The following is a 14,572-nucleotide window of genomic DNA, read 5'->3' on the forward strand; positions in this document are numbered from 1 at the left end:
ATTATTGTTGTTGTTCTTGTTCTTGTTGTTGTTGTTGCTGCTGCTATAAAAGCTGGGTGGAGTGGATAAAGAATTATTTTACACATTAAACAAAAAAAAACAACAACTTGAATTATAATTCATTTTGACGTATTATGTGTAGGCATAATAAAAATTAGAATAGTGGGGTGTGATTTCAATGCAATAAAAACAAACAAGCAAAAACCAACAAAAACACCTGACTTTACTTCACTGGGTTAGATTATGTAGGCTCTGTGCTGACCACTATACTGATATATCTTTGTTATGTTACTGCAATATTTGTATGCAATATTTATTTTTTTTATGCAACGTTATTGCAATATTTTGTTATGTTATTGCCATTATTAAAATCAACATGTAACCTTTTACATACTGTAAGCCCACGTTGAGAAGCAAGGCTCGACATCCTTGGAAATTGTATGATTTAATTGATTGGTTTTATTTTGAAGGAAAACAAAATACATAACTTCCTGTTTGTACTGCCGGTATCGTAAAAAAAAACATTAGTGAGATGAATTTTCACAGTATATGTATGCATATTTTTTATTAAAAATAAATAAAATAAAAATAAATAAAGAGTGTGATTCACACAGCAAAACAAATGGCTGTAGTGATACAAAGGAGAAGGTGTCGTTTTTAAGTGTCGTAACCGGAAGTGACGGAGATACAGAAAAGTTTGGAGGTCAGGAAGTTGTGTAGCTGCTTTGGGTTTGTAGACTTGTAAGATTAGCTCAGCAGTAGTTGTTTTGCTAGCTGAATGAAAGTAGCTTTGTATCAGTGTGTAAAGGGTAGATGTGATTAGTAACACTGACTAGCTCCACCCATGGTTCTGCTTTCTGACAGTCCTTTAGTTTTGAAGAAGAAGGCTGAGAAATTGTAAAGCACCATCAAATGGACTCTGAGGTGTCTGTGATGCTTCACTGTGCTCCAGCTCAGGGCTTTGAAGAGCATCAAGTACAAGCAGAGATATCCAGCAGGTACAGACGTTCATTCCTCCTGTGTTCGAAAGTTAATAAGCCATCGTGGATATGGTGTGTTCATTTTACACTCTTCGTGCAGGTTCAACCGCAGAAGTCTTCCTGAGATCGAGAAACATATAGAGGCGGTGTGGAAGGAGCGAGTGACCAGAGAACCGTGGCTTTTCAACGGGGCAAAATTCAGACTGCACTCAGCAGAACTTTTCACAACACCTCCTCAGATATGTACAGATCCTCCCTCACCGTCCGAAACAGCCCAGGCTGACAAACAGTTTCCTTCCTGCGGCGAAGGAGAGCACGCCTCTCAGACGGAAAGGCAAACCTCGTCGGTTAACACAAATAGTGAGAAGAGCAGCTGCTGTAGAGAAGCCGCAGGAGAACCCCCGAAAGACGTGAGACCTTCAGAGGCGGATAAAGCGATCCTCCGATTACAGCTGGGTTTGACGTGTTATAAAGACTTCCTAGGGACCAACTGGTCAGAAGAGGCCGTGAACCTGCAGCAGCGAGGACGGCTGGAGGTGGGAGATCCTCAGGCTCTTCTGGCGCAGCCTCTCGGGGTCGGTGCTGTCCTGGTTACCTCCGATGGACAGGTGGTGATGCTGAGAAGGAGTCAGAGAGTCGCAGAGGCAGCTGGGCTCTTAGACATACCCGGTGGGCATCCTGAGCCTAAGGTGATGTAAGGACTGTGAGAAAACTATAGATTTAAGTGACATGAAATTTGGAATACATGACTCACATGTTTTTAGAAGTAAATCAGATGATCATGGGTTCAAGGGAGTAGGAAGAATGAGCTGTGTTTCATTATATATGGACAGAAAGAGCTATCAAGCTCCTCTTCTTTCTTTTATTACAGCCACTAATAATTCAGTTCAATTCAATTTATTTGCATAGCGCTTTTAACAATGGACATTGTCTCAAAGCAGCTTTACAGAAGTATAGGGGGATATAAATTGTATTTATCCCTAATGAGCAAGCTTGAGGCGACGGTGGCAAAGGGAAAAGTCCCTGAGATGATATGAGAATAATATGGCTTTGTGCTGTGGACAATGAATGCATTTCAGTGGTACACGACTGCAATAGACAGATAGATAGATAGATACTTTATTGATCCTGAAGGAAATTCCATTCATTAATAGAGACTTCAATGCACTTGTGTATGTCACTCTGGATAAGGGCATGTGCCAAATGCACTGTCTCTGGGAATAACATTCCCTTCTAAAATCGAATTAGCATTAAAAAAATACTAAGAGGTTGTTAGAGATCACCAGTCTTTCCTTTTCCCTTGAGGTTAACAAAACAAAAAATTTCAATATGTAAAAAAAAAAAATAAGCACAAAGTCCTTTAACCTAAAGAAAACAGCGTAAAGGAACAGCTTTGCCTCTGATCATTAAGGTTATAGCCTGCAATTATCTTGTTATCGAAAATTCTCATCAGCAATTCCGCACATTACATTCCTTTTCAAATTGTTACTATAGAAACAATAACCCAATCGAACAAGCGATTTGTCTTGCAGCCAGAATTTCGGTCAGAGCTGCTGTTATAGAAAACACGAAACAACACCTTCGATCCAGTCTGGTTAAAGAAGTTCAACAGCGCTGTTGTGTAACAGTCTTGGACACTTCTGCTAGATTACAGCATGCAGTTTCCAAATCAGCGGCCGTGTCACGTGTTCGTTTCTTTCCTCAGGCTGTGTGCCAGGGGGTGAGTGAGGAGGACATCAGCGTGGACCTCATGCAGGGCTGCCAGAGAGCCGTCGTGGCAGAGATCTTCTCCTCCGTGTGCGCCGAGGTCAGGGATGAGGTGTGTGCAGTTTATACAAAACAATTCAACAACTCGGTATTGGAGAAGGATTTGGATGCCTGAGACAGGGATTAGAGGCGTGTGCAGGTTTGAGAGATCCACTCATTTTTGCACTCACAATCAGTTCTAAAGGGTTCTGTTTATTAAAATATGAACAAATAATAATAATCTAATACTTTATAATAATTAAAGTCAAAATTTACGTATTGAATAGAATACGCATAAATTAGTTAATTACAGAAGAAAATAAGTCTAAAGACCACGGATGTAGGAGCATAACTTTCTCTTTCTCTCTCTCTCTCTCTCTCTCTCTCTCTCTCTCTCTCTCTCTCTCATACATGTTTTGAAATAAACTCCATACCTGTCAAGACCTATGCAAAAAGTCCTGCATCTGTGTGCTGACCTCTTTAACATTTCCACCTCCACTTCTCCATCTCAAGCCCTCATGCCCTTTTTGACCCCCATTATTTCATTCAGGAAAGGACTGAAAAGATTTGTAACATGCCTCACATTTCTACAGGTGAATATTCCACTCGATTCTCTCAGCGCACCGGTTCTGATGGGAATAGCACTGAACCACACCAGCGCAGGACGACCCAGTGCAGAGTTTTACATCAGGTAAAAAAAAACAAAAAAAACAATATAAAGGCAAGATGATGTCTAGTACGAACCATTACAGGAACAGTAAGGACTTCAGATTAACACAATTTTTCACTTGCACTACGAGGCTAATGTTAATCTTAAAAAGCCATCTTGGGTAAAGTCACATAGACTTGCCAATGAGGTTTACAAGTGATTTATAGAATACATTATAATCTAGAAGTGTTGCACATAACTAGATCGTTATGGGGCGGCCGTTTCCAACAATCAGTTTAAGTGTAATGTTATTTAGACTTCTCTTATTTGGCTTACATCTTTTAGCTTAGTGATGCCGTCTGTAGCAAGTAGAATGTCATTGCTGTGTATCGATGGAACTTCTTCCGATCTTTGGGGGGAAATAGACTTCCATAGCTCTAGTACCGGACTAAATAAGCAAACATCAGACACCAAGCATGAATCCTTCAGGGAGCACAGTGGATTAGTTTGCCTCACACCTCTGGGGTTGGGTTTCGAAGCACCAAGCATGTGCTTCAGGGGTTTCCTCCTCCAGTCCATGTGTTGTAGGCAGACTGCCATCTCTGAATTGTTCCTAGTGTGTGAATGAGTATGTTTGTGCTTTGTAATGTGTCCCTCACCTTGTGTCTTGAGTCCCATTTGATAGACTCCAAGCTCCCTGTGTAGGATAAGCGCTGCAGGAGATGGCTGGGTGGATATCGAAATCTTTAAAATGAACTGATTTTACATTATGTTTGCGCACAGGTGTTCTTTGACGACGGAAGACGTAAAGGATTTTTATCAGCGCGGAGGCCCTGAAGCTCACGAGTCTACAGATATAGTGTTCCTGAGTAAAGCGGTAAGGCCATTCACTTATATACTTAACACTATAACATAATTAACCTGAAGCAGCAGTAAATGCGACACGCTCAAATCTCTGTGCCGATTATAGGAGATGCTGCAGTTGGATGTGAAGGCGCCATTGTGGTCAGAACTGTGTCCGTCAGCCAAAGGAGCCGTGCTGCTGTACCAACTAGTGAGACCCGATCAATCTTAAAAACAACACGACACACAAGCGTTTCCACGTCTCTAATAATCATTAGCCATTTCAAAGATATCTTAGAAAACTGTGATTGCCATCGAGATGGAACTAGAAAGGTTTCATGCTCCTGTTTACATGTTTGCCAGTTAGCCCCGCCCCCTCCCACAGTCTGAGCTGGAGGGAAAGGGAAGGCTTGATATTTTTATAACAATTGTTATTCACCTCTCAGGCAGAAGAGTGCTTTAAAATGACCAACTATTCCTTTATTTTTATGACTGTAAAATGTCTGAGGTCTGTACAATGGTTTTTAAAATCTTTTCTATTTTTGAAAGCTTAATATATTTCGCATAAAGTGCACTGTCCTGGAAATCAATAAAACACATTTTGTACAAACGAGTCAAACGGATTTGTATAGATTTTGAAGCATTTTTGTGTTCAGTGTTCAAAAAAATTTCCAAAACGTTCAGCATTTTGATTCACAAAAGGAAATGCTTTTCAGAATACTGCAGTAGCATTTGTATTATTTTTCTTGTACAAAATACATAGAAATCACGCACTCTTTAAAACGACAGCGTCAGAGCCACAATTCTTCTTTACATCTCTGAGGAATAAAAGTTCTAAAGCAGTTCTTCGACTCCAGTCTGACAGCAACTGAATGAAAAATATCTTTCAACTGGCTTGATAATTTACCAAAAAGTCTGGTTGCCAAAATAATAGCTTTGGTTGGCATAGTAGCTCTGATTTTGGTTACCCAGGTTCCACTGCGGGAGACAGGAAAGGGAAAAACGTGATTAAAATATGAATCGGAATTACAAAGAATTCAGTTGAGACTTACTAAATTGTGTGAGTGTTCATTACTAGGGCTACCATTCCTTAAATATACCCTTAAATGACATTTTACATGGCTAGAAAGTGACCCAGATGCTACCCACATGTCTAGACAACATTGTTATCGATCAGTGTATGATGTAGGACCTAAATATTCAGATTTTTATAGTTTGAAATGGTGAGATGTTTTACTCAGATTTTGTTGTAAAGATTTAGTGTTTTAGTAGTCTACACACGAGTACACCGATCAGGCATAACATTATGAGCAGTGACAGGTGAAGTGAATAGCACTGATGATCTCCTCATCATGGCACCTGTTGCTGTGATAGAAGCAGGAAAAACGGGCAAGCGTAAGGATTTGAGCGAGTTTGACGACGGGCCAATTAGTGATGGCTAGACGACTGGATCAGAGCATCTCCAAAACTGCAGCTCTGCGGATGATCTATTAAAAGTATTCTTTAAGTTGTGTAGGACATAAAGGATCTGCTGCTAACATCTTAGTGCCAGATACCACAGCATACCTTCAAGGATCTAGTGGAGTGTTTTGGCAGCAAAATGGGGAACCAACAAAATATTAGGCGGGTGGTCATAATGTTATGCTTGATCGGTATACAGCTGACTATTAGTTAAAGAAAGAAAGAAAAAAAAGAAGGTGAGGAGGTCATCCAAATGATTTACTGCATGTAAACAGTGTGAACCCTTTCAGTTATTCACCTGGTCAGTACAGGGCTGATAGTAATCTCTGTATGTCTGGGGATCACTGTTATAGCCATAAGGCTGAGAGAAAGCAGAATAGTTCCAGCCCTGAAGACGAGAAAATACGCTTTTACTACATGTCATTCATAACGTAAACAGCACAAGATTTCAGTTTAATGCAAAAAAATAAATAAAATAAATAAATTCATTAATAATGTGGAAAATCCACTCACATTTTGTTTATGGCATCCCCACAGTGGCTGCTGCACGTACTGACTGCAGCCTTGGCTTAATCCTGGCAGATGGAACAGCAGAATTAAACACAACCTTCTAAGTATAAAGACCTAATTACAGGAAAGCAGATGCTACTTTCTGGCCATCTGCGTCATAGTTATCTAAGCACAGCAACATTTCTAGGTTTCACCCTCATCGTTACTGATTATCACGTGATCGGTCCTGTGCAGTTTTCCTCACCGTGTGAATCGCCGTGACGTTTATGAAGACGTTTTTTTTGCCTCTTGCGTTTAGCGGGTGTAGGTAGGAGACGTGTGGCTTCTTCTTTATAGCTTGTGAGGAGTTTCTGCGCTTCTTCACGGCAGAGCTCGACAAACAGGATGTCCTCCAGGAGATTTCCCTGCTCTGGGAGGGTGAAACTCGCTGCAGGACCATACACATGAAATATCTTTTGAGATCTCAACAGTACAGTATGTTCTATCCTAGGTTGCCTAATTGACCCTTGTGGTAAAAAAAAGGCTCTAAATAGGACATGGAAGAAAGAAAGAGAGAGAGAGAGAGAATCTTGACTATTAATAATATTCAAGAATTTGCACTTCCAGGTCCCTATTCAAATGTGAGCAAACGTGTGAAATTGATCATGTTAACTGCTTTGTACAAAATGCCAGATGTCTAATCTCTTCTATAGAAGCACGTATTATAAAGTTTATCATAAAGTCATAAAGATCATAAAGTTTTGCACCGATATGTTTGGTCCGTTCACGCTGTCCACCAAACACTAAGAAATTCTGAAATTTCATGTTAATATGTTAAATTTTTCACTCAAGGTCACTGTCAATGATGTAATCTGTAATGAAATCTGTTGTATTAAATTAGAAAAAAAACGCATTTTCCTGTTTCAGATCATTGTACCCTAATATCTGTGTGTGTGTGTGTGTGTGTGTGTGTGTGTGTGTGTGTGTGTGTGTGTGGGGATGATACACATTACATTACTGTGATCTTCATGTATCGCTGCTATTACTTCAATTAATATATTACACTCGTCCAGTTAAATATACAGTTTTACTATTCATTTCTTTACTCCATGTTTTACTCTGTCTTCTAACTTTATTCTTATTTACTTTTATTTTATTTTCACTTGGGTGCAAGAACTTTTATACCTTTAATCCCTGTGTAAACTGTGATGCGAAACGAATGTTTGTTCTATATTTGTCAACATCACATTACAGGACCGTGACTACCTGAATGAATCGATCAAAATTCTAAAATCCTATAGAATTACGTTTCGAATGCAGGTTTTAAAGGGCTACATGAGTTTAGAGTCATACGAAGTATTTCACAGAGCAAGAGGCAGTAGTACTATATCATAGCACAGGTGAGTATTTTTCTACTTGAGTTAAATAAAAAAACACACACACACAGGTAATAAACAAGAACATGGCTTTAAGAGTTGGACTAAAATAAGATTAAATGGTAAAGGGTAGGTATGAGCTGACCTTTGCTTTTTAGCAGCGATATTTCAGGCAGCACTGCACCCTCACTCTGCTCTTTCTGCTGGAGTCGTCTCTTCCACTCCTCATCCGAGGGGACGAGCACCACCGCTTTTCTCTGATAACCGGAAAATCTTAGCAGCTTGTGCCTCTGAGCAGACGGGTAAATATTTGCCTAGGTAATGAGGAAATAAAGCAGAAGGACAGGATTGTGTACATCGTTCCAATACAACACAGCATCTGCGATTACTGTAGTATACAGCAGTCAGGGTTATGTGCACACTGGGATTAGGTTTCTTATATTATTCATTTCATTTCATTTTCTGTACCGCTTATCCGATCTATCATCGGGTCACGGGGAGCCTGTGCCTATCTCAGGCGTCATCGGGCATCAAGGCAGGATACACCCTGGACGAAGTGCTCACACTCGCACACTACGGGCAATTTAGAGACTCCTATCAGCCTAGAAGCATGTCTTTGGACTGTGGGAGGAAACCAGAGCACCCGCAGGAAACCCACCAAGCACAGGGAGAACATGCAAACTCCACACACACAGTGAGCGGGAGCTCATATTATATTATACTTCTTTTGAAAGAGTCTCTTTTTGCAGGCATGGACACGCTCAAAGACTGTGATTTGGTCTACGCTGAGGAAATTCTAAGATACAGGACATTAAAATTGACCTAAAATATCATCAGTTCTAACGTGTTTAAAACGTTTGCATTTGTGGTGTACAGCAACAGAAAACTAATGCTATAACTAACACACACACACACACACACACACGTTACCTGGTCCAGGATGAAGTTCCTCCTCTTGGTTGCTGCTATTCTGATGAGGTGTGTGAGACACTGCGTTGCCTGCTGTAGGATCAGATTCTTGTGTTCTGGGCTCGGCAGCTAAACACACAAAAATCACCAAAAGATATTGAATTATTATTTGTATACTGTATAGTTGTACTAGAAATGTATAAGTTTAATAGAAATAGAAGACTTTTACGTGTGATCAAGGGTGTTTACTCAATAATAATCCTGTATTTGACAAGTGAGTGTCTGTGTATGTGACCTTGTGCAGGCTGCACCTCTTAGAGATTACTCTCAGAACATAATGTCCTGCTCAGCTTTTGCAAAAACACAGAGTAAGAGCAACAAACTCTGTGAATGTTATCAGCAATAACTGAAAGTAGAAGTTGTCTCTTCTGAAAGAGCTGTGCTTTTTCTGCTCACTGTGTCTGTAAAGAGGGATTATTTGATTTTCTGTAGCCTTTCTGTCAGCTATGAACCAGTCTGGTCATTCTCCTTTGACCCTTTAACATCAACAAGGGTGTTTCCACTGCCTCTCATTGAAAGTTGTTGTTTTTTTCCCCCATACCATTCTGTATAATTGTGAAAATCCCAGGAGATCATCAGTTTCTGAGAGCACAGGTTCAGATTTTTTACTGAAGCCTCTTGAATCTGTATCCAGTGAGTGTTTTATTTACTAAACTAATTACAGGGATGAGATTCACTATTGTGTATTAGTCCATGAGTGCAATCTCCAACGTATTACTTAAACAATCTGATAAAAACTGGATATCCACTCTACCTCTAAACCCTCGTGGTTTCAACAGACAATACAAAATAGTAAAGTTTTCTTTTCTGTTTTGTGCTTACCCTCATGCTGTGAAGGACAGAGTTTGTGCTTAACACATTGTAACGCTTCTCTGGATTCTTGGCCACGTGGCTCTCTGCCCAGTGGCTCTTTCCAGAACCTGGCATGCCTACCATCATCAGCACCTGGAAAAGTGAAGGAGTGAAAAATTGAAAAGCAACAAATCATCTGAAATACACCAATGGTCCACTTTGTTAAAGGCTTTCAGTGTGTCAGCTAAAGCGTGTTTAATCAGGATCATACCTCGCAGTCTTTCCTGTGTGATGGAGGAAGCGGCGATTGAGCCCGATGTGCAGATGGAAGCATCGGTAAAGAGCAGTACCCAGGAGGTCCAGGATACCACGTCACACCCTGAGGGTCCAGGTTCAGGGAAACTGAACAGTTTTTGCATAAGATGTGTGGGTAGAGCGCACGACCTGACAGGACGGAGCCAGCGAGACGAAACGCCACCCCGAGAAAGAGCCCGTTTTTAGAAAACGATAGTTCTGTCTCTCCACCATCACTGATGGACTGGATAAAGAAGGAACACATGTGAGTCAGTAATTGATCAGTGATCGCTTAGGACTGAATTCACATACACAGATTATGCCTTGTATCCGATTTTATATGCATACATAAAGGATTCCAAAATTTTTAACACTAGTAAGTCATTAATGAAAGTCTAGACCAGATCCAGTATGTAAACCAACTTTTGGAAGATTGGAAATCATCAGTACTACAAACTGTTTACTCTGGATAGTTTGACATACAATACGTGTGTATGTATATGGAATTTTAGCACCAAGGCATCACATATAATTATAGGTTTAAGGAAATATACATGCATATATGTTTGGCCACCTGGGAAAAACCTTTATATATTATAACATTCATGGATATACTTTCAAGCAATTTTTTTTACATCATTTTTGGGGAAATATATTCATGAAGTAAATATAAATGTAAAAAGTTGAAATATATTTATGAATTATGATATTTATGACAATAAAAGGAGTGTCATTGTATGCTACTGGCAAAAATAAATAAGTATTTTTTGTCCTTGCCAAGGATTACGCTGATGGAATTTCCCAGTCTCACGCAATTTATTGCCACATGAGATCCAGTTCCAGTTCTCTGTATTACTCTATACACCTTACCGCATAGCAGCCGATGACATCATCCTCTGAAAATGGCTCGCCGAAATCCTCCATCTTTCCTCCGGTCACTGCTTTGCCTGCTCCATCAAATCCGAACGACAGCTCCTCCTCTCCTGAGACGAACAAAAACAACTCCAAAAATGACAGGCTAAAGAAATAAACATTTCTAAATACATATTTTAGGCATCATCTCCCACTTGCCTCTGAAATTTCCGTTACACACAAGTGAAAAAGTGAAAGTTGTTTTTTTTACCTAGCTGAAGGCTGGATCCATCCACAGACCAGCCCACTCTGAGGACATGAGGCTCAGGGCTGATACACGTCACTGAAGCTGCTGACAATCTCTTCACATACTAACAGAGTAAAAGATAAAATCAACTTGTGGAAATATTGTTACTTTCTCCCATATTTCTCTTGGGTTTTTTTTTTATTCAAATCCAAATTGTCACAGCCATACACAGTATGATATAAAATCAGCAGCAGCATCATAAAATTCTAATTAAAATAGAAGACAAAGGGATTAATATTAGAATGATAAAAATAGAAGTACAATGATTTTCAAAAATAGAAATAAAATAAATTAAAAAAACAGAAATAAAATAGACTTTCAAAAAATTGAAAGATTCCCCCCCAAAATAGAAATAATAGATTTTCAAAAATAGAAATAAAATAGATTTAAAAAAAACAGAAATAAAAATAGATTTTCAAAAAAGTGAAGGAATCCCCCCCAAAAATAGAAATAAAATAGATGTTCAAAATAGAAATAAAACAGATTTTCAAAAAACAGAAATAAAATATTTTCAAAAATAGAAATAAAATAGATTTGCAAAAATAGAAATAAAATAGATTTGCAAAAAATGAAAGAATTTCTTTTCAAAAATAGAAATAAAATATATTTTAAAAAAACAGAAATAAAATAGATTTGCAAAAATAGAAATAAAACAGATTTTCAAAAAACAGAAAGAAATTTTTTTCTTCAAAAAATAGAAATAAAATAGATTTTCAAAAATAGAAAAAATAGATTTTCAAAAAACAGAAATAAAATAGATTTTCAAAAAATAGAAATAAAATAGATTTTCAAAAAAATAGAAATAAAATAGATTTTCAAAAAAACAGAAATAAAACAGATTTTCAAAAAAAAAATAGAGAAATAAAATAGATATTCTGACAGCAGGTCTGCAAAACAGCAGCAGAAAACAATTAAATTTGACAGTGAATTTGATTTGTGAATATTTGCAAAAATATTATATTATTTAAGTTGGAAATAAATAATCAGTTTAAACATCCAATGAAAGATCAGCTATTATCGGGTTATAGCTAGGAAATTACTTATAATGCATAAATTATCCATCATAATTGCACATTTCCACAATATTAATGTGATCATTTCCATAATTATTGCCCAATCAACTACTACTTAACAATATGTACTGTATTATTATAGTGTATGATTATATACATAACTGGAAGTCCATTTTATTTTACTTTATCAATTTCTTAATTCCTACCTTGACTTCGAATCCCACTTTTCCTCGAATGAAGCCGTGGGTCAGTCTGCACCCTGAATGCAGCAGAGGGAACTTCTCCCAGAGTAATGGCTGACCGCTGCTCCCGTCCGCACTCACTTCAAAATGCAGATCGCTGTTGTCTGTAAAGTGGTACAGTTTACGAGGACATAAATACAAACAAAGCATACAGATCACATATAAAAGACACCCAAAAGCTGCATCCCAAATTGCAAATGTAGGCGCTTTTCTGTGCCGCTGTGTAATATAAATAGTGAGAAAGTAGGTTTGGACGCAGGAAGTAGGTTCTAGATTGGACATTTCTTCCACTTAACACTCACACCTTTGCTAAAGTAGAGGAAGAGGGGCGGGGCTACCAGGCGCTGACACTGGTAGACAAGATGTCTTATGAATGTCTTAAATTAGCTCTCGTTATGCAATTTATTTAAACAATTTAAAAATTCATCGTATTCTGCTAAAGCTAGACATGCCTTGTCGTTGTTTGCCATCGACTGGGAAACGGCTTATACTGTCGTTTAGTAAAAAACCGTAGAGACGATACTACCCTCCTAAAACTCACCCTTTTTTATGTTGCTGCCGAGCTACTATCAAATTTATAGTCATTTTAGCTGTTATAGTTAGAGTCCTGACTGACTGGACACTGTAATTAAATGGCTCAATAGATGATTAGAGCAATACAGAAGAAATAATAGATAATATAAATCCTCACTCACAGGGATCTAGTCGAACATTGTCATCATCAATGTCCATCTCATCCTCACTTGCAGGATTCGGCTCTGGAGTTTTGGCTCTGATGGCACAAATAATACAGTGGTGAATTCCAACACATATTACAGAAATAAAGACTGCTCTGAAGATCTCTGCTGTTATACCTCATATACTGGATCTCTTCTTTAAACTCGTAATAATCCCGGCCCCGCTCTTCTTCAGGTCTGCTGACATTCCAGGACTCGTCCTGCTTTTCCGTCCCGTTCGCCGCCATGACAGGAGCCACGTGGGGCACTGTGGGAAATGAGAAATCAGGTCCAGTTAATATCTAGGCCACTCTGTAAATGTGGTGGTATTAGTGATCACTGTTTGTACAGCGTGTCGGCACCACTTTACCCTGTCCATCAGCTGAACTGAACCACCGTTGTTTGGAGCAACACTGCATTGCATGCTCCTAATACACACTTTATCACACACATCTACCTCTACGGCCCACTTTGTAGGTTCAGATTTAGAGACCATGGTTTACAGGACTGCTGTTGACTGGTTTGTTTAGTTGTCAGAGGTGTTTTGTTCATTGAGGATGCTCACTGTGGTCTGTGATTGTACCCCCTGTACTTCCTGGTCCACATGACAACTTTCACATTACCAAACTTTCATGCAAAGAGTCAATGTAAAAGCCTTTAATCACTAAAGCCATTGCACTAAGGACGTAATGGCTCATTGGTTATCGTGTTAGATTAGAGATTCGGTTTGAATCCCAGGAACACCAAGCTGGCCGTCCATGAACCTGTTACCGGTTCACCACTGTTCCTTCCTTGGACCACTTTTGATAGATACTGACCACTGCAGACCAGGAACACTCCACAAGAGCTGCAGTTTTGGAGATGCTCTGATCCAGTGGTCTAGCCATCACAATTTGGCCCTTCATCAAACTCGCTCAAATCCTTACGCTTGTCCATTTTTCCTGCTTCTAACACATCAACTTTGAGGACAAAATGTTGACTTGCTGCCTAATATATCCCACCCACTAACAGGTGCCATGATGAGGAGATCATCAGTGTTATTCACTTATTCACCTGTCAGTGGTTATAATGTTATGCATGATCGGTGTACACTTGTGTGTGTGAAGTGTTGTGTAGAAGTGACTTACACTGATGACCGTCCAGTGGTGTAGACTGGACTTCCTCCTGATGGACATCAGAGCTCACACTGCTGCTGCTGGGGACACACTGGGGTTTACACTGCTCTTCTTCTTTTTCTTCTTCTTCTCCTCTCCTGTTAGAGCAACTGCAGACTGACTGTGAGACACTGCCTGTAGGGTCATTCTCTGTCTGTGTGCTCTGATCGACACAAGACCGTGTTTTTCTCCAGATCTCCTCTACACGTGATTGATTTTGCTCCCAAGTTTGCTGTTTGTCTCCTGAAGCTGTGACAGATGTAGGTCCGGTCGATGTGGCGTCAGTCTGAGATGTTAGTTCAGGAGTCTCCTGTGCAGTTTGGACAGATTCCGTGTGTGAAAGGTTTAAATCTAGACTTTGTTCAGGTTCTGTAGTCTGGATCGCTGACACAAGACGAGCCACGAGCTCAGCCTTCAGCCCTTTTGGGTCGAGCCCTCGATCCCGCAGCTCGGCCCGCAACTCGGACACTTTCAGCTTCTTCACGTCCTCCAACAACATCGCGGATGAACTGGTGTTTACAATAAAACTACAAAAACGCAACTCGTCGCATTTAAAATAAACTTCTAAAAAACGTGCTTTGGAGCTGCTTAGTTGACAAAATGAAATAAAACACAACACAATACGTAGCAGCTGCTCACTCAGGAAAATTCAAGAACGCTTCCTGGTTGCTCATTGGCCAGTAACATAG

The 14,572-nt window shown here is 39.4% G+C and overlaps 2 protein-coding genes across 2 annotated transcripts; one reads left to right on the forward strand and one right to left on the reverse strand.

The window, feature by feature from the left end:
- The first annotated feature begins 672 nt into the window (after window positions 1-672).
- Window positions 673-6,971, forward strand: nudt22 (nudix (nucleoside diphosphate linked moiety X)-type motif 22). Its single transcript, XM_058408715.1, has 6 exons — window positions 673-998; window positions 1,081-1,669; window positions 2,686-2,799; window positions 3,320-3,417; window positions 4,159-4,252; window positions 4,346-6,971. Exons 1-6 carry the CDS (start codon window positions 913-915, stop codon window positions 4,448-4,450), a joined length of 1,086 nt encoding a protein of 361 aa, XP_058264698.1. The 5' UTR covers window positions 673-912; the 3' UTR covers window positions 4,451-6,971.
- On the reverse strand, window positions 4,881-14,550 carry si:ch211-107m4.1 (heterogeneous nuclear ribonucleoprotein U-like protein 1). The gene is made up of 14 exons (XM_058408714.1): window positions 13,857-14,550; window positions 12,868-12,997; window positions 12,709-12,785; window positions 11,978-12,117; window positions 10,723-10,822; window positions 10,470-10,582; window positions 9,577-9,843; window positions 9,336-9,458; window positions 8,475-8,582; window positions 7,690-7,858; window positions 6,434-6,616; window positions 6,193-6,254; window positions 5,978-6,067; window positions 4,881-5,196 (listed from the first exon to the last, which is right to left on the reverse strand). Exons 1-14 carry the CDS (start codon window positions 14,380-14,382, stop codon window positions 5,122-5,124), a joined length of 2,163 nt encoding a protein of 720 aa, XP_058264697.1. The 5' UTR covers window positions 14,383-14,550; the 3' UTR covers window positions 4,881-5,121.
- Between the last annotated feature and the right edge of the window lie 22 nt (window positions 14,551-14,572).

This window comes from Hemibagrus wyckioides, linkage group LG14 (genome assembly GCF_019097595.1).
Source record: "Hemibagrus wyckioides isolate EC202008001 linkage group LG14, SWU_Hwy_1.0, whole genome shotgun sequence".
Classification (NCBI taxonomy): Eukaryota; Metazoa; Chordata; class Actinopteri; order Siluriformes; family Bagridae; genus Hemibagrus; species Hemibagrus wyckioides.